This window comes from Schistocerca cancellata, chromosome 11 (genome assembly GCF_023864275.1).
Source record: "Schistocerca cancellata isolate TAMUIC-IGC-003103 chromosome 11, iqSchCanc2.1, whole genome shotgun sequence".
In the NCBI taxonomy this organism is placed as follows: domain Eukaryota; kingdom Metazoa; phylum Arthropoda; class Insecta; order Orthoptera; family Acrididae; genus Schistocerca; species Schistocerca cancellata.
In genome coordinates this window covers 84132351-84151601 of record NC_064636.1, presented here as the reverse complement: position 1 = coordinate 84151601, position 19251 = coordinate 84132351, and the positions used below count along the sequence as shown (strand labels likewise).

Here is a 19251-nt window from a genome sequence, read left to right as displayed (position 1 = left end):
CACATGTCTTTATTATTGCTTATGTACAGGTAGTATGCAGAACCTTTTATTCTACGAAGTGTGTGTGTATATATTAACCATACAGGGATGAATTAGGAATCATGGGAAAGGTTTTTTTTAACCAACTTCTGACACTGCAAACTAATTTTGCCCTAGAACTTACTATTTGTGGAAAATTTTAATACAAAAAAGACTTAACTACCACAGGCAAAAGGGCATCACACCTATATTTTTAGGAGCTAGTTTATTAACCACAAATAAGAGACTCCGTTTTCATATTACCTTATTACACCATTTTATTTGTTCCATAAAATTTCAGGTATGGAGCCGCATAAATTTCACTTTTTCTTCTTCTAATATTTCGACTGTATACCGTTGAGCCATCTTCAGAGTGAGCTGAGACTTCAGTCTGCTACCTCGGCTTACTCTGAAGATGGCTTGACGATATACAGCCAAAATATTAGAAGAAGAAGAAGAAGAAGAAGAAGAAGAAGAAGAGAAACTTATATGGCTGCAGGCCCAAAATTTTATGGAACAATCATTGTGCTGCAGAAATATGAAGATGCACACCATTTTATTTGTTTTAAGTATGTGTTAACTGAAAAATTTGGTCAGTGTACTCGAGAGCCGGCAAATGTGATGAACTGTGATAATTCCATCAGTGTGTGGCATCTGCATGCAATGGGGATGGTTCAAAAAATCGGGTGTATAGGTACTTCATGTTCTAAGCCAAAACCCCATGGATGGCCATATGTGTATTTCCACTTGATCGTTATCTATTGGCTTGTGAACAACATGAACAACAACCGTTCCTATACTGTATCATTACTGGTAGTGACAAATTGTGTCTTTATGCTGAAACGAGGAAAAGAATAGAATGGATGAGCCAAAACAAAGCAGCAACTCCCCTTAAAGAGACATGCATGCATCCACAAAAGATAATGTTAAGCATCAGGTGGAACACCAACGGTGAGGTATACTATGAAATGCTTCCCCGAAGTGTAACCACCACTGCTTACATTTACTGTCAACAAATGAGACCTCTTGCAGATGCAGTCCAAGGACAACGACCAGGAAGACTGCCTGAAGTGATGCTACTCCACGATAACAACTGCCCGCATTCTGCTAGACTGACAATAAACGCTATACAGGACTCAGGTTGGGAAGTCATTCTGCACCCACCTTACTCACCTGATCTCGCACCCTCAGATTTTCACCTTTGGTGCTCTTTATCTAACAAACTTCAACGAACTTCCTTTCCAGCTGAAAATGTGCGCTGAATATGGCTTGACGAGTTCTTCATCTTAAGACCACATGATTTCTACAGTCACGGAATCGAACAGTTACCCCAGCACTGGCCAATGACTGACTGTTGTAAACAGTAAAGGAGAATATATTACTCATGACTAAAGTCTCTGTTTTCTGTATCTGTTGTGTTTATTAAACTTATGGAAAAATGCTACTAACTTATGCACAAATCCAATAAATAGGTAGACAAAACAAACATTACATTTACAGTCTATGGTACTCTGCAGCAAACGATGTAGAAGTCAGTGGAAGATGCAAAAAACTTTATAGTCTCAGCTACCACAGCCATGATATTTTGTGCTGAGAAATAACACCACTTCAGCTGTAAAATCCTTTTATTCTTAAACACTGCTGGTTTTGCAGCACTTACAGCTGAATCTTCTGGTACAAATCTGTATACAACTGAAAAAATAAATCATGTAGAAAAATACATACCATATTTATCCGATTATACAACGAGATTTTCCCCAAATTTGTCATTCGAAAAATACAGGGTCATCTTATATTCTACATCGACATCTACATCTACATCCATACTCCGCAAGCCACCTGACGGTGTGTGGTGGAGGGTACCTCGAGTACCTCTATCAGTTCTCCCTTCTATTTCAGTCTCGTATTGTTCGTGGAAATAAGGATTGTCGGTATGCTTCTGTGTGGGCTTTGTCCACTGATCCTCAACACTATCTGTACTTGAGACAAAAGTTTTGTGTTGAGCCGTCAGGTACTCTGTAATCTGCTTTTTGTCACTTTTGCTAAACAGAAAAATCTTCCTACCTTTTTTAATATTTCTATTTACGGCTGAAATCATCGATGCAGTAACCGCTTTATGATCACTGATTCCCTGTTCTGCGTTAACAGTTTCAAATAGTTCAGGTCTGAATGTCACCAGAAGGTCTAATATGTTATCACCACGAGCCGGTTCTCTGTTTAACTGCTCAAGGCAGTTTTCAGATAAATCACTTTAAAAAATTTCACTGGATTCTTTATCCCTACCACCCATTATGAATGTTTGAGTCTCCCAGTCCATATCCGGCAAATTAAAATCTCCACCCAGAACTATAACATGGTGGTGAAATCTATTCGCAGATTAAACTATTTCTGCTGAGGTTAACATTTTTACATTGTTTAATAGAGTATATTTATAGATGCAGACTTGGATATTGAGGTCACAGGTAGATATATGTATTGAAGAATCTGGAAGGGCAGGGCTGGGCAAACGATACTCGCCTTTGAAGAGGCTCACGATTTCCCAATACGCTGAAGCGCTCGATAGAGTATCGACATTGCTCAAACAATCATGTGACATTTGATTCGTGCAGTGCTAATGCAACTACTACACGAGAAACTATGAACTAGTCATAACAATGATTTACTGTTTTGCTTAAAATTTGACAATGTCCTGAAACACAGGGCGAAACAGCATAAAATTCTATCATCTTACAAACTCTTGTAGTATTTGAAAGGTTAGGAATAAAAGTTCTCACACCTGTATTGATACCTTGTACAAACACCAACTTGCTTTTTAAGTAAAAGTAACATTCAAAAGGGGAATTGTTGTTCTTCAAAAAATATTACTTGGTTCTAAACCCTGATTAATATTTAACTTGAGACTGTAAAGATTTACTAAGTTGGTTGCAAATAAGAAACTCTGTGGCTGTTCACATATTAGAATACCAGGTAAAATGTTGCCAGCTTTTAATCAGCTTTAGAACATGGTGGCATTCAGATGAAACAAGTTAATCAAGAATGAAATGTCTAACAAACAAAATCACTCAAATTAAACTGACTGTAATTGTTATGAGAATAAATTACAGCAGCGAGAATCATCATGGAGGTAGTACCAACAGAGGTCAGTAGATTGAGGGCGAGCAAAAGTTCGAAAATCGGACAGAATTGTGCTTGTGACTGTGATCTTTTATTTATGTATTAGTTGCTGTTGTTACATATGACTTGCACTGGAGAAAATATTGTGGTCCATGTTTCACAGCTGCTGAAGCACAGTAACATGGAAGGTTTGGAGGGGTGACAGTGATATCAGCTTGGCTGAGAACTAGAAGAGTGTGAGGAGGGAAGTAGCGAGTGGGCAGCAAATTACGTCATATTACCAACTGTGGGAATCTATACCACATACTTTGGCTTTTAGGAACATCTACCACATTTAAACTGCAGTTCGTCTGAACCCATTCACAGTCGGAATTGAAGTGACTTTAAAATTTGAGAAAATAGTGGTCATTTCTGCTGGAGATGATAAAAGTCTAGTTGAGAGCCAGGGGTGCACTTAGGTGCTTCGTGTTGCAATGCTGTTGACGCTCACTGTGACCTATGACAAGAATGACAGAGAGTGTGTCAACTGCTAGTTCTACACAGCCAATGAGAGAGCAGTGGACAGATGATATGTTTGGAATAAACAGCCAAATATTTGTGACAATGAAGATATAAATTTCTCAGATGTTCCATTAGCATGATGATGATGATGATGATTATTATTATTACAAAAGCTTAACACAAAAGATGACAGGGTTAGTAAAGGAAAAATGTAGAAAAGGAAATGGTCCACAAATTAATGTAAACCATTTCTTTCTGTTTATTTTATTTCTCCCGGTTTTATCAAAATGCAGACAACCAAAAAATGGCATAAATTTGGTATAGGCATAATGTTAACATTTTAGGCAGATACTTTAAGTCAGTAAAATAGTATAGAATTTTTATAAGTCAGAACATGTTAAAAATAAATTTTTCTTAAGAAACCTCTTGTAAAAAGGGGGATTGTCTTATAATCGGAATCACCTTATACTTGGCTAAATACAGTAAGCCTGAGATAAAGATATAGGTTTTAATGGGAACGCTTGCACTGCAGTCCATTTTCCTTGACATGCTATTATTATGGCAGTGGACTGCCACCTAGATATCATGTGACGGTGATTTTCCACCTCTACACCTTGATATTCAGTGATTGCCTCTTACAGTTCCTCCCTATCCACTGAGACATTAAGCAAAATTCCTGTTCTTTGGTTTTTATCCTTATCTATACGTTTTATGAGAGAATTCTCCACTGTATCTTATTACTGTTAAAATATTCATCTTTTGCAGATAACACCGTTCGACATGGGTTCTATTTCTGATATTAAAGTATGTGCTTCTAGACCATTTTACCATGGGAAATTCAAATATGTAAACAAAATATCTTTGTCATGGATACTTTTTATGTAATATGTATATATATATATGTATATTCACAATTCGTGGCAAACACAGAGACGTTATAGAGAAATACGGGTATGTTGCCGCATCCAGTAATGGTAGAACGTGATAAGTTCTTGAGCAACAGCAGGTGGGAAGAACCAGACATCATTAGGTTATCCCCCGCCACACCTATGTCATTAAGACCACCTGAAACATCTCATTAACTCGAACGGCGACAGCCGGTCGCTGCCTCGGCAGTAAAGCTTCACACCTCCTAGGGGCAGTGCATCGAGTTTACAACAGTGGTGTTAGCCGCAATTTGTGTCAGTCTTAACAAGTGGGTGTTTTGGCTGACAAGTAACTGTCTGTCATATTTCCGAGCACGGTTGACTTTTTTAGTTCCTGTGTGTAAACTAATTGAGCCTGGTGCTGAAGGTAAAACGACTGCTTGTTTTTACACATCAGCGTTCCTCTAGTTCCCTACTATTAAATTAATACAGGTGTATTACCGAAGTGGTATTTTTAAATTTGCAGAAATGCCACGTCGTCGTGGAAGTCGATATAAGCCGGACAACTTCTGCTACATCTGTGGGAAGTTCACTTTTGCCAGAAATAGGAAGAAAATTTCTTCAGTCATAAAGAAAGCATACAAACATTACTTTGGAGTAGAGGTAGGAGACCAAGATAAAGAATGGGCACCACATTTCTGTTGTGCTACTAGTTACTGCAAACTAAATCAGTGGTGGAAAGGTAAAGAGAATGTGACGTCGTTTGCTGTTCCCATGGTGTAGAGGGAGCCTAAGGACCCTGTTACTGGTTGTTATTTCTGTCTAACAAAAATTCAGGGTTTTAGAAACAAAAAGTCGAAGAGGCACATTGTTTACTCAGATCTGCCTTCAGCGAGAATGCCAGTGCAGCATTCCGACATCCTTCCAGTACCTTCAAGAGCTCGAGGTCAAATTCCGAGTGACAGTGAAATAAGTAGTACTGAAGAAATCACAGATGATGATTCTTTATATCACTGCACAAGTGAGTCATCGCTTCATTTGTTAACACAGGCAGATTTAAATGATTTAGTATGTGATCTAGGACTAAGTAAACAAAAGGCGCAGCTGCTTGGTTCAAGATTACAGGAGTATAATCTACTGCACCAAAGTACTAAAATCAGTTTGTTCAGGCACAGAGAACATGCCTTTATCTCTTATTTTTCAACTTGCGAAGCACTGACATTTTGCAATGACGTAGCTGGCCTGATGAAAGTGCTGAACTTCACTTATATTTCACAGGAGTGGAGACTTTTCAGAGATGCATCGAAAACAAGTCTGAAGGGTGTTTTGCTCCACAAAGGAAATAAAATACCCTCTGTTCCAGTAGCTTACGCTAGTTTGACAAAAGAGAATTACGAATTCGTACAAAGGATGCTAAATTCATTAAAATACAATGAACACAAATGGAAAATATGTGCAGATTTCAAGGTAATTGCTATGGTACTGGGAATGCAACAAGGCTACACCAAGTATGCCTGTTTTCTTTGCGAGTGGGATAGTCAAGACCGAAATTCTCACTATGTGAAAAAAAATGCCCTAGGCGAAGATGGAAAGTTGGCAAAAAGAATGTACAACGTGACAGTGTGGTAGCTCCTGAATATATACTACTTCCACCACTTCACATCAAACTTGGCCTGATGAAACAATTCGTGAGGGCCATGGATCCAACAGGCTGTGGGTTTGCATATCTAGCTAACAAATTCCCCTGCCTTTCAGCTGCAAAAATAAAAGAAGGTGTATTTGTGGGCCCACAAATCAGGGAGCTGCAAAAAGATACAAATTTTGAAGCATGTTTAACTGATAAAGAAAAAACCGCATGGGACTGTTTCAAGATGGTGTCGGAAAACTTCCTAGGAAGAAGAAGAGCTACTAACTACAAAGCAATGGTGAAGGATATGATCTAAGCATATGAGGATTTGGGGTGCAATATGTCTTTGAAGGTACATATGATGGACTCTCATCTGGACCACTTCACAGAGAGATGTAGTGATGTATCGGATGAACATGGGGAAAGATTCCATAAAGACATTTCTACCATAGAAAGGCGCTATGAAGGGAAGTGGGTACCTTCTATGTTAGCAGATTATTGCTGGAATATCATTCGAGAGAAGAAAGATTCACAATACAAGAGAAAAAGTGATGTGCATTACAAGGCAGTGGCTCATTGTTTGTCAGTTTTCTGTAATTTCTCATGTCAAATAAATGCTTCAAAGTGTATACACAAAGGTTACTGTGTTATATGCTGGATCCCACTCTCCATTAATGTGATGAACTTATAACATCATAAAGATGTGCATTTGTTTGTCAAATTTCACCGCACGTTTGCTGCACTATATCAGAAACAGAAAAGAGAAATAAAATTGTGATTACTCATAAACTATCCCTGACAGAAAAAAACCAAAAACAGCTTTCAATTCAGCACTCAAAATACAACTAGGATCACAATATTTTTTATCAGAAATAGAAAAAAAGGTTTTTTTTTTTTGTAGAACAGTGTAATCTATTGCACAGGACTGACTTTGAATGGTGGGTCTTCCTGTAACATGTTATGTAGGTCATAACTTGACTCCAGTAGTACATTTCTCATTACGTCCAAATCTTAGGTTTGGGATTATGTATTTTTATACATGACTGATTTCTCCACTTGTACTCAGATTGAAAATGCAGCTGTGAGTGCTGTGAAACCAGTAGTGCCTAAGAATAAAAGAATTTTACAACTGAAGCAGTTTTATTTCTCAGTGGAGGATGTTGCTAAGAATAAATTAATAACATGAGCACGCAACCTATGGTTCACGATTATTTTTCTTCTGTGTGCACCTGCATGCTTACCGTATTTACTCGAATCTAAGCCACACCTGAAAAATGAGACTCGAAATCGAGGAAAAAAATTTTTCCCGAATCTAAGCCGGACCTGAAATTTGAGATTCGAAATTCAGGGGGAGAGAAAAGTTTTAGACCGCACCTCCAAATCGAAACAAAGTTGGTCCACTGTAACATGAGACACAATTTAGGTCAAATGCATGAAGATACAGCTACAGTATTTGGTTCGAGTCGTAAGCTTGGCAGTTAAGCTTTACCAGGTAGCCATTGCTATGTGTCAGGCGCTCCGTTCTTAATTGTACGGGTACCCTTCCTTTTACACGTGCTTCGTCTGGTTTGAATCGATTGCTTACTTTGCTTTGATGTGATAAGTGCCGTTCTCTTTGTTATAGGTGTTTATGTCACTCTAAGCTGAAACTGAATTATTTTAATGTGTCACGCATTGTTTGTCGCATTCTGATAATGAGCGTTTATGACCTTGCGGCATGGCTTGCTTTTGTGCGCGCTACCGCCGCTTACAATAAAAAAAGAGAGGAATTGTCTCATAAGCAAAACAATGGCAAGAGACTGCTATTTGTTGTTACTTACACTGCTGCTTTCTTTGATAATTGTCAACAAGAACCAAATAATAGACTGCGTATGATAGAAGATGTTCTGAACGAGAGTTTAGCAAAAATTTTTCTCCGTTTGAAAATCTTTGCAGGCGCCTCTTTAGTACATTACATTCTGCACAGAAATTATAGTCATCTTAGATTTAAAAATCTACTCAGTTGCCGTGATTCATTTCTGACTGTATCACTATTCAGCATAAGAATAATACGAATATAAATATGACACGGTTTGTATATTCTTCCGCATTTGCTGTTGTATCACTCTAGTTTCGTAGTTTATTAGGCAGACAGGATTTAAATGAGAGAGCAGCAAACACGAAAGAATACATGGCATAATGTTTACATTCTCCTACCTTTTCTTTTAATTTATTTACTGACACAGAGGTTTTTGCGCCAATATTTATCTTTGTGCCTGTAAAGCATGCCTGTGTAGCGCTACATATATTCGACGGCAGAAGTTAGTTGCGGCGGCACCTACCAACATTTTTCAGAACTTCCTCTTACTTTGCACTCGATTCTAAGCCGCAGGCGGTTTTTTGGATTACAAAAACCGGGAAAAAAGTGCGGCTTAGATTCGAGTAAATACAGTATTCAAAATGAAAAGTACACTCATGATCAGAAAAAACAGAGCACCTAAAAAGACTAGATGCCATTGACGTGTATAATGCAGGAATGGCATTCTGTGGCATCCGTGCTGCTGTTCTAAAGTTCATCTGTGGTGGTCGGCATTGGGTCACAGCGTTGCACCCATCGTTCCACCATATCCCAAACATTTTCGATTGGCGAGAAGTCTAGGGATCTGGTGGGCCAGGACAAAAGGCTGACGCCTCGAGACACCAAGAAGGCACTTGTTCATGCAGAAACATGTGGTCATGCATTGTCTTGCTGAGAAATGGTGTCTGGGCTGTTGTGCAGAATGGGTACAGCTATGGGTCACGGGATGTCATTCACGTAGGTCACACTGGTCACAGTGTCCTGGACATGCACCAACTGTGATTTGTGGTTGTACCCAACAGCACCCCACACCATAAGGCCTCGAGCTGGCGCTGTATGTCTTGTGTGAATGCGGTCACTGTGATGCCTCTTCCCCTGCCTGTGGCAAACCAAAATGTAGCCATCACTTTCAAACAAACAGAACCTGTATCATCCGGAAACATTATCTGGTGCCATTCCTGTCCCCATTGACATCCTTCCATATACCATTGCCGCCTAGCACGTTTCTGCATATTCGTCAAAGGTAGGGGGAGAAGTGGACAACACACACATAACTCATGCCGTAATAAACAGTGAACGGCTGTCACCTGTGACAATGTACGATGTGCCACATTGTTCCACTGTTGGGCCAGAGCCGAGGAGGACACAGATCTGTCCTGAAATTCCATTCAGATGAGGTGTTGATCATCTCTAGGGGATGGTCTGGGTGGTGCAACCTGACCCATTTCGTTGTGTTCTACGGCCTTCCGAGAACCATTCTGCACGCACCCATCGCATGCTAAAACACTTCGTTCCACATATCAAACAATTTTCCGGATGAATGCATCACATTCTCTCATGCCAATAATGTGCCCTCTTTCAAACTTATTCATTTGACAGTACGGTTCGCGCATATGTCTGCGAGTTATCCTGCACGTCTGGTTGAGTCAAACTGATCCATTACCCTCGGTTTATAGCGACAATGAGAGCCGCAGGCACATTTTACCGGTAGGTGGTGTTGCGCCAGGATATCAATGTTGACCTCGATCCTGCAGGCCGACACGATTCAAATGCTAATCATTTCTGCAGAACATACTAATTCACATGTCCTGTCAATATGAATATCCTATCACTAGTTGTTCAAGGTGTTCCGTTTTCCCTGAACATAAGAGTATTAATTTTACAATGCTGTTGTTGTCCATTATCTGAAATTTAACTGAAATGTAAAAAGATCTCAAGCTTGCAAAGCGGCATTTGAAGTGTGCACCTCAAATTCACACACAGACCAAGACACAATATTGAAAGCAAGAAAAACAAGAAACTATTTTCCATCACAACTCACAATGTACTCCTGCTTAATGAAGATGTCACTTGGTATTTGGCAATGAGATCCATTTCCTTGACTGAACACCTATAAAAAAAATAAAAATAAAAATTCAATTAATTCAAGTGAAATGTATAAAGAAACAAAAATTATAAAATCAGTTATGTCCAGTAATGGATACAATCATGCTATAAACACATGACATAATAACAAGTTTCTACAAGAACAAAAACAAAATAAAACTACAACAATACCCAAACTAATATGCAACAATACCAAATGTCAGGTGCATACAAATTCATTTGCAGCTCATGTCCAAGCTTCTATAATGGGCAAAATGGTAGAAGCTTCACAACCACATTGAAAGAGCAGATGAATACATCCATTTTAACAATCTGAACAAATCCAGCTTTTCCACACACCTTACCCTCTTCAAACAACATAAGACTCGACCTCCTTGAAGAAATTGTGATCTTTATCAGTACACATATAGCACCAAACCATCTTCTCAATTACCAGAATGAACCGAAAAACAATTTTTTCTGTTTCCTAGACCTCATAGCTTGGAACGGGCAAACAATCAGCCCCACTCAGTCCCACTCCTGGCATTTGAGCTGCATTTGTATCTACGAGGGTCACTCCAAAAGAAATGCACACTATTTTTTTTTTAATCCATCTTTTATTCTACATGTTTGAAAGTTTTACAGTGTGTAGATGCATCCTTTAGGAACAATATTTTCATTTCTCCACATAATTTCCAACCCTCTCAACTGCCTTACGCCATCTTGGAATCAGCACTTGTATACCCGCACGGTAAAATTCTGGACCAACCTGTTGGAGCCACTGTTTGGCAGTGTGCACTATGGAGTCATCATCTTCAAACCTTGTTCCACAAAGAGAGTCTTTCAATTTCCCAAAGAGATTATTGTCACATGGAGCCAGGTCAGGACTGTAAGGGGGGTGTTTCAGTGTTGTCCATCCGAGTTTTGTGATCGCTTCCACGGTTTTTTGACTGACATGTGGCCGCCCATTGTTGTGCAACAGCAAAACATCCTGCTTTTGCCGATGTGGCCGAACATGACTCAGTCGAGCTTGATGTTTCTTCAGTGTCATCACATATGCATCAGAATTTATGGTGGTTCCACTTGGCACGAATCAAAAAACACCGTAGCCATAACTTTTCCAGCAGAAGGTGTGGTTTTGAATTTTTTTTTCTTGGGTAAATCTGCATGATGCCACTCCATGGATTGCCTCTTCAACTCTGGTGAAAAATGATGGAGCCATGTTTCATCATCTGTCACAATTCTTCCAAGACATTCATCTCCACCATTCTCGTACTGTTCCAAAATTTTGCTGCATACTGTTGTTCTTGTTTCTTTATGAGCCACTGTCAACATCCTGGGAACCCACCTGGAACAAACCTTTTTTAACGCCAACACTTTCAGTATTCTGCAAACACTTCCTTCCCCTATCCCAACGTAGCGTGACAATTCGTTCACTGTGACGTGTCTGTCAGTGGTCACCAATTCATTAACTCTCTGCACATTGTCTGGAGTGTGTGCAGTACGAGGCCTGCCGCTGCGAGGGCAATCCTCAATACTGCCGTGCCCGCTTTCATCACGTAACCTGCTCGCCCACCGACTAACTGTACTGCGATCGACAGCAGCATCTCTGTACACCTTTTTCAACCTCTTGTGGATGTTTCCCACTGTCTCGTTTTCACAGCACAGAAATTCTATGACAGCACGTTACTTCTGAAGAACGTCAAGTGTAGCAGCCATCTTGAATACATGCTGTGATGGTGCCACTCAGGGGGACAGGTTGAACTAAGTTTGAAAACAAGTGGGAAGGATGTATCTACACACTGTAAAACTTTCACATGCAGAATGAAAACTGATTTTTTAGAAAAATAGTGTGCATTTCTTTTGGAGCGATCCTCGTATATTACCAGCCAATAAGCTGCACAAACACTGCACGAATGAGATATTACCGTCCACATGTGGATGGGCTGGTGGTCACTTTTGTGGATTTCCATCAATGAAATTGAACAGGAATGGCTAGAGGGCAAATGCAAGGCTGCTGAAGCATGCATGACTAGAGCAATGAAAGATGGTGACTATAGGAAAATTAAAAAGACCTTTGGAGAAAAGAGAAGCTGCTGTATAAATATCAAGAATTCAGATAGCAAGCCAGTGCAAAGCAAAGAAGGGAAAGCTGAAAAGTGGAAGGTCTTATAAGAGAAACAAATGTGAGGATAATATTATAACAATATTATGAAAAGGATAGTGCTATTCACCCTATAGAGGAGATGCTGAGTTACAGATAGGCACAACAAAAAGGCTGTCAGCAAGTAACCTTACGACCAAAAAGTCCTTCATCAGAAACAGACCACACACACACACACACACACACACACACACACACACACACACACAAATGCACCTCTGGCCTCAGCACCCAGAGACTGTGGTCATGTGTGTGAGAGTTCTTCAGGGAAGACAAGTTTCAGTTCCCGAGGGATGCAGGAATGTATGAGGCAATACTGACCTACGACTTGCCTTAGGACATAGGTTAAAGAAAGGCAAGCCTATGTTTACCGCTATTGTAAACTTCGCGAAAGCTTTTTACAATGCTGACTGGAATATGCATTTCAAATTGTGAAGGTAGCAGGGCTAAAATACAGGGAGCAAAAGGCTATTTACAACTTGTACAGAAACCAGACACTGCCATCTGTCAGACATGAAAGGGAAGCAGTGATTGAGAAGGGAGTTCGGCAGGGTTGATATTCAATCTACAGCAAACAATTTGGAAGAGCAGTTACACGGTGGACACAGTCCTAAAAAAAAAAGGTTATACGGTGAACATCAACAAAAGTAATGGAATATTGTTGTGGTATTCAGTAAAAAAGAATGGTTTGATGCAGCTTCCCATGCTACTCTATCTTGTGCAAGTCTCTTCACCTCCGAGTAACTACTGCAACCTACATCCTTCTGAATCTGCTTACTGTATTCATCTTATGGTCACCCTCTATGATTTTTACCCCCCCCCCACACCTCCCCCCCCCCCCCCAGTATTAAATTGGTCTCTCATAATATGTCCCACCAACCCATCCCTTCTCATTTCTTTTCTCATCAGTTCTGTTCAGTACCTCCTCATAAGTTATGTGATCTACCCACCTAATCTTCAGCATTCTTCTGTAAGATCACATTTCAAGAGTTTCTATTCTCATCTTGCCTAAACTGTTATTGTTAATACCTGACTACACTTCATACAAATACTTTCAGAAAAGACTTTCAGTGTTGCATTTTCCAATCTCATTCCCCCAGCAAAAACTGAATTAACTCAACTACATTCAATTACCCTTGTTTTGTTTTTGTTGATGTTCATGTTATATCCACCTTTCAAGACATTGTCCATTCCATTCAACTGGTCTTCCAAGTCCTTTGCAGTCTTTGACAAAATTACAATGTCATCTGCAAACCTCAAACTTTTAATTTCTTCTCCCTGGATTTTAGTTCCTACTCCAAATTTTTCTTTGGTTTCCTTTACTGCCTTTTCAAAGTACGAGGGCTGTTCAAAAAGCAAGGTGACTTTTTAAATTGTGCAGGCAACGTACATTCGATTATCAATCTTTTTTTTTTTTGTTACGTTGGTACACATGTTGTTGTGGTCTTCAGTCCTGAGACTGGTTTGATGCAGCTCTCCATGCTACTCTATCCTGTGCAAGCTTCTTCATCTCCCAGTATCTACTGCAACCTACATCCTTCTGAATCTGCTTAGTGTATTCATCTCTTGGTCTCCCTCTACGACTTTTACCCTCCACACTGCCCTCCAATGTTAAATTTGTGATCCCTTGATGCCTCAAAACATGTCCTACCAACCGATCCCTTCTTCTAGTCAAGTTGTGCCACAAACTTCTCTTCTCCCCAATCCTATTCAATACTTCCTCATTAGTTACGTGATCTACCCACCTTATCTTCAGCATTCTTCTGTAGCACCACATTTCGAAAGCTTCTATTCTCTTCTTGTCCAAACTAGTTATCGTCCATGTTTCACTTCCATACATGGCTACATTCTATACAAATACTTTCAGAAACGACTTCCTGACGCTTAAATCTATACTCGATGTTAACAAATTCCTCTTCTTGAGAAACGCTTTCCTTGCCATTGCCAGTCTACATTTTATATCCTCTCTACTTCGACCAACATCGGTTATTTTACTCCCTAAATAGCAAAACTCCTTTACTACTTTAAGTGTCTCATTTCCTAATCTAATTCCCTCAGCATCACCCGACTTGGTACACATGTCCCAAACATATGTTCACAGTTTCAAGTGTATAGCATACTTTGTTATTGACAGAGGTTAGATGTGTTCTAGTGTGCTCGACAATTTTCAACAGTTATAAAAAATGGAGCAAAGAATTTGCATAAAATTTTGTGTGAAAAATGGAATCAAGCACTCTAAGACACTTGAAATGTTGACAGTGGCATATGGTGAGTCTGCTCTAAGTAAAAACAATTTTTACAAGTGGTACAAGCTCTTCCAAAATGGACGAGAAGATGCCAATGACGAACCTCACTCTGGATGTCACAGAACATCAACAACAGATGACAACGTCGAAGCTGTGAAGAAAACTGTTTTGAAAATCATCGAATTACCATAACAGAAGTTGCTGAGGATGTTGGCATATCAGTCGGTTCATGTCATGCAATTTTTTCAGACTTTTGGGCATTAGATGTGTGTCAGTGAAGTTTGTTCCAAAACTTCTCAATTTGATCACAAGAACCATTGCATGAGCATCGCCCAGGAGCTCTTGAATGGCACCAATGATGATCCTAATTTGCTCAAAAAGGTCATAACTGGTGACGAAACATGGGTTTATGGTTGTGATGTTGAAACCAAAGCCCAATCGTCCCAATGGAAGCATCCCAGAGAGCCAAGGGGGAAAAAAAATTCAAAGTTTTGTTCACTTACATCCCCCCCCCCCCCCCCCCACCAATTGCCGTGACGTAGTGCATCATGAATTTTTGCCTCAAAGTTGTACGGTCAATATGGAGTATTACTTTGACGTTATGCGCCATTTGCGAGAAGCATACACAAAAAACGTCTGGAATTGTGGAAAAACAATTCATGGCTTTTCTATCACGACTATGCACCTGCTCATTCATTACTGCTTGTGAGACATTTTTTGGCCAAAAACAACACGATAATTATGCTTCAGCAACCATATTTACCAGATTTGGCCCACTATGACATTGCCCTGTTCCCAAAACCGAAGTGACCAATGAAAGGATGAAGGTTTTCGACGACTGAGGAAATAAAAACTGCATCACTGCAAGTACTCAAGGCTGTACAAAAAAGTGCTTCGAGGATTGGAAGAAGCGTTGGCAGAAGTGTATTGTATCTGAGGGGGAATACCCTGAAGGGAACAATATCAGTATTGATGAATAAATAAATATTTTTTCATAAAAATATGTCACCGTACTTTTTGAACACACCTCGTACATATTGTATAACATTGGGGATAGGCTACAACCCTGTGTCATTCTCTTCTGTACCGCTGCTTCCCTTTCATGCCCTTTGACTCTTGTAACTGCCATCTAGTTTCTGTACAAGTAGTAAATAGCATTTCACTCCTTGTATTTTGCCCCTGCTACCTTCAGAATTTCAAAGACTATCCAGTCAACGTTGTCAAAAGCTTTTTTAAGTCCACAGATGCTATAAATGTAGGTTTGCCTTCCCTTAATCTCTCTTCTGCGATAAGCCGTAGGGTCAGTATTGCCTCGTGTGTTCCCACATTTCTCCAGAATCCAAACTGATCTTCCCTGTGGTCTGTTTCTACCAGTTTTTCCATTCTTCTGTAAAGAATTCTTGTTAGTATTTTGCAAACATGATTTATTAAACTGACTGACTGGCAATCTTCACACCTGTCAGCAACTGCTTTCTTTGGAAAGTCTGAGGGTATTTCGCCTGTTTCATACATCTTGCATACTATGTGGAATAGTTTTGTCACGGCTGGCTCTCCCAAGGCTATTAGTAGTTCTGAAGGAATGTCTTCTATTCCCAGGACCTTGTTGCGACTTGGGTCTTTCGGTGGTCTGTCAAATTCTTCTAGCATTATCGTATTTCCCACCCAATAATAATAATAATAATAATAATAATAATAATTTTTACGGTCATGGATATAGTCTGTTTATAAACATATGAACATTAATAAGAGTTTGGAAATAAAGATACATTATACATTACAACATTAGAAATTCTTGATGGCGTAGAAACATTTATCACTTAACAGTTGCCTTAATTTTGATTTAAATATGTTTCCACTTAACAGTTTTATGTTATTTGGCAGTCTGTTACAAAAATGTCTTACCGCAGAAAATGGACTACGATTGTTGCTCTTTTATTACTAAATTTTTTGTGGTTATCCCCTCTTTTGTTGTATTACAATTATGGATTTCACTATTGATTATACTACGCTCCACACTTTCTTTTACAAATAGTATAGTTCTGAGAACAAACAATGAATACACAGTTAGTGTTAGTCTTGGGAATTTAAAATCGAAGAAATATCCTCAGGAAACAGTGCCAGCAATATTCCCAAAATTCATAAATCCGTGGGAATTTATGATTAAGGAGCAATATAGCTCAAAAAATTGTTGATTAATAGGTAAAAGTGGTAATTACATGGTTGAATCAAACCAAAAATACTGCAATACATTTAAGATAAAATTATAATTAAATTCCTCGGAATTTATAATTTTAAAAATGAAATCACTCAAATTAATAGGTCAATGTGGTTACTGTCTGAACAAAAAACGACACAAACACTCTTATATGTTTAAAAAATATTGCAGTTGAATAAAAACACCAGAAAAATAAGCAGAATGTAAAATGTTACTGTTGTTGTTAGAAATAACATTTTTTGGTTTTCAATGTTTTAAATATAAAAGAATTAGCCATAGAACAGCCAAGCATTGAAATTTACGACTCTTACGTTTCCTAGAACTGCCAATGTCAAAATAATTACATTTAGAAAAACTGAGTTTATATACTGACATACCATCTAATGAATAACTACAGTTACTAAAATACACAGGGAAGTTTGTCTTTTTAATCTGTTAAGTTTTCTGTCAATGTTGGAGATATTTTAGGCTATAAAGTTTATTTTAAACTTGTGCGAATTTTGTAAACATTAGTTATTGAAAACGGCATTTTGGGGAAAAATTATGTGAATAAACCATTATTTATGTGAAAATACAAGTGATTTTATTGACATATTAACTAACAATTCTAAAAGTGAAAGTAATAGGGATATTTTGGAAAATAAATTTATAAATCATAATTTATTGCAGGAAATGAGGAGTCTTTGAATTCTGAAAGTCAAACCCCTCTAGTCATTCGTTTAGAAAAATTAAAAAACACTAAAGATGACGGCCAGTTGAGAATTACACCTCCAGAGAAATATTTTGTAAGTTTAGATTTCATTCAGAGAAATATGGGGTTTCGACTTGCCTAAAAATAGTAGGCCTAGCGAATATTTTAAACTATCTTTTTCGCCAGACTTACAGTAAAAGATGTTTTGCACGGAATTTGCAAAGAAATTAATACTTGGAATGATAAATCTTGGATTAAAGCTTATGAATTTAATTAGTTAACATAGTTTTAAGGTTCTTTAAATGTTAATAAGTGTTAAAACATTCAAAATTTAAAAATTTTCATAAATTCCCAATTTTTGAGAATCTTCCCGAGTCAAATAAATATTCCCGACAATATTCCCATTTTATAAGTTCCCTCCCACAGGCAATATACCTGGCCCACACCATTACTCTTAGTATGTTATATTCAATCAACTGAAGTATTTTCTACAGGACTGACTTGGCTAATATTAGCTATTATCTTAATTGCTCTTTTCTGGGCTCTGAAAGCCGTATCCATGTATACTATTGGTCCCCCACCCAAAATCTTGATACCATATTGTAGGTGGGAGTGTACAATTCCAAACTAGATTTGTCTTAAGACAGGTGGTGTTATGCTAAAAAGGGATTTTAGCAAGTAGGTGTCATACGAGATTTTTTTTACACATGTAGCTGTTGTGCTCCTTCGATATAAGATGTTTATCTACTACAATACCCAGAAATTTAAGTTTATCAATTGTTTCAACTGATAACTCTGGCTCAGTATCCACTTGTCTTGATTTATAATTTAGCAGAAACCCCATCAGAATTGTCTTGTCCTCAGTGTCAGTTTGTTTCTGATGAGATACTCTGTGACGAGGCTAATATTCTCTGTGTTGCTTTGCACTCCTAACTGTTTGTCGGGCTCCAGCTTACGAAGGAGGTATTGTCGGCATACTTTACTAGGTTTCAATTTCATAGAATTATTATATCACTGATGTACACAATGAACAAAAAAGGCACAGTAATACTTCCCTGGGGGAATCCACAGTTAAGAATTCTATATCATGATTTTACTTTTTGTATATGTTCTCCAGTTGTATGACTTAACACCTGTCAGTAAGATAAATCTAATGGCATTCCTCTGACTCCATAAGATTCTAATTTATGCAGAGGAATAGCATGATTTACAGAGTCAAACATCTCAGATAAGTCTAAAGAGGTGCCAATAACTTTGTTTCAATCATGTTTAGACTTTCCTGAAACCACGTTGAGAGATTTTTAAAAGATTGTACTTACAGAGAAATGACTCAAGTTGTTCAAGATGTAGCCTTTCCAACAACTTACTAAGTATTGATGTCCGTCAAATAGGCCTATAACTTTGTATATCGATAGTCATTCCCTTTTTTCAACCGGTCTCATTTCAGTGACTTTTGACACGTCAGGAAATGACCCCCGGCTGAAGGACCTCTTTACTAAATGTTGTAGTGGCTTTATTAATTCATTATTGCATTCCTTCAGAAATTTGGCTGAGTTGTCATCCCAGCCACTGGATGTATTTAAATTAGAAATGGTCTTCAGCATTTCCAATTGTGTAGCACACCTAAGGACGAATGAATTACTGACATTACTGGGATTTAGCACTTGTGGTGGATCAATCACATCCTCCCTATTCATCTTACTAAACTGGTCTATGAATCTCTCAAATACTTCCTTTGGGTCGCTCAGCAATTTCCCATTGCCTCTTATTATCATGTTATTGCACACTGCATTGTCACTCCCCCAGCTTTCCTTATTTACTATACTCCATGCTGTTTTTGCTAGCAGTACTACATTGCCTCATCTGTTCTGCATACATCTGTGTTTG

At 38.5% G+C, this 19251-nt stretch overlaps 1 protein-coding gene across 1 annotated transcript in view; it reads right to left on the bottom strand.

The window, feature by feature from the left end:
- Positions 1-19251, bottom strand: part of LOC126108238 (zinc finger protein 664-like) — a 201600-nt gene that overhangs the window by 162972 nt on the left and 19377 nt on the right. The window contains exon 2 of the mRNA XM_049913468.1: positions 10005-10073. Coding sequence (XP_049769425.1) covers positions 10005-10073 — 69 coding nt within the window. The remainder of the gene's footprint in view (positions 1-10004; positions 10074-19251) is intronic.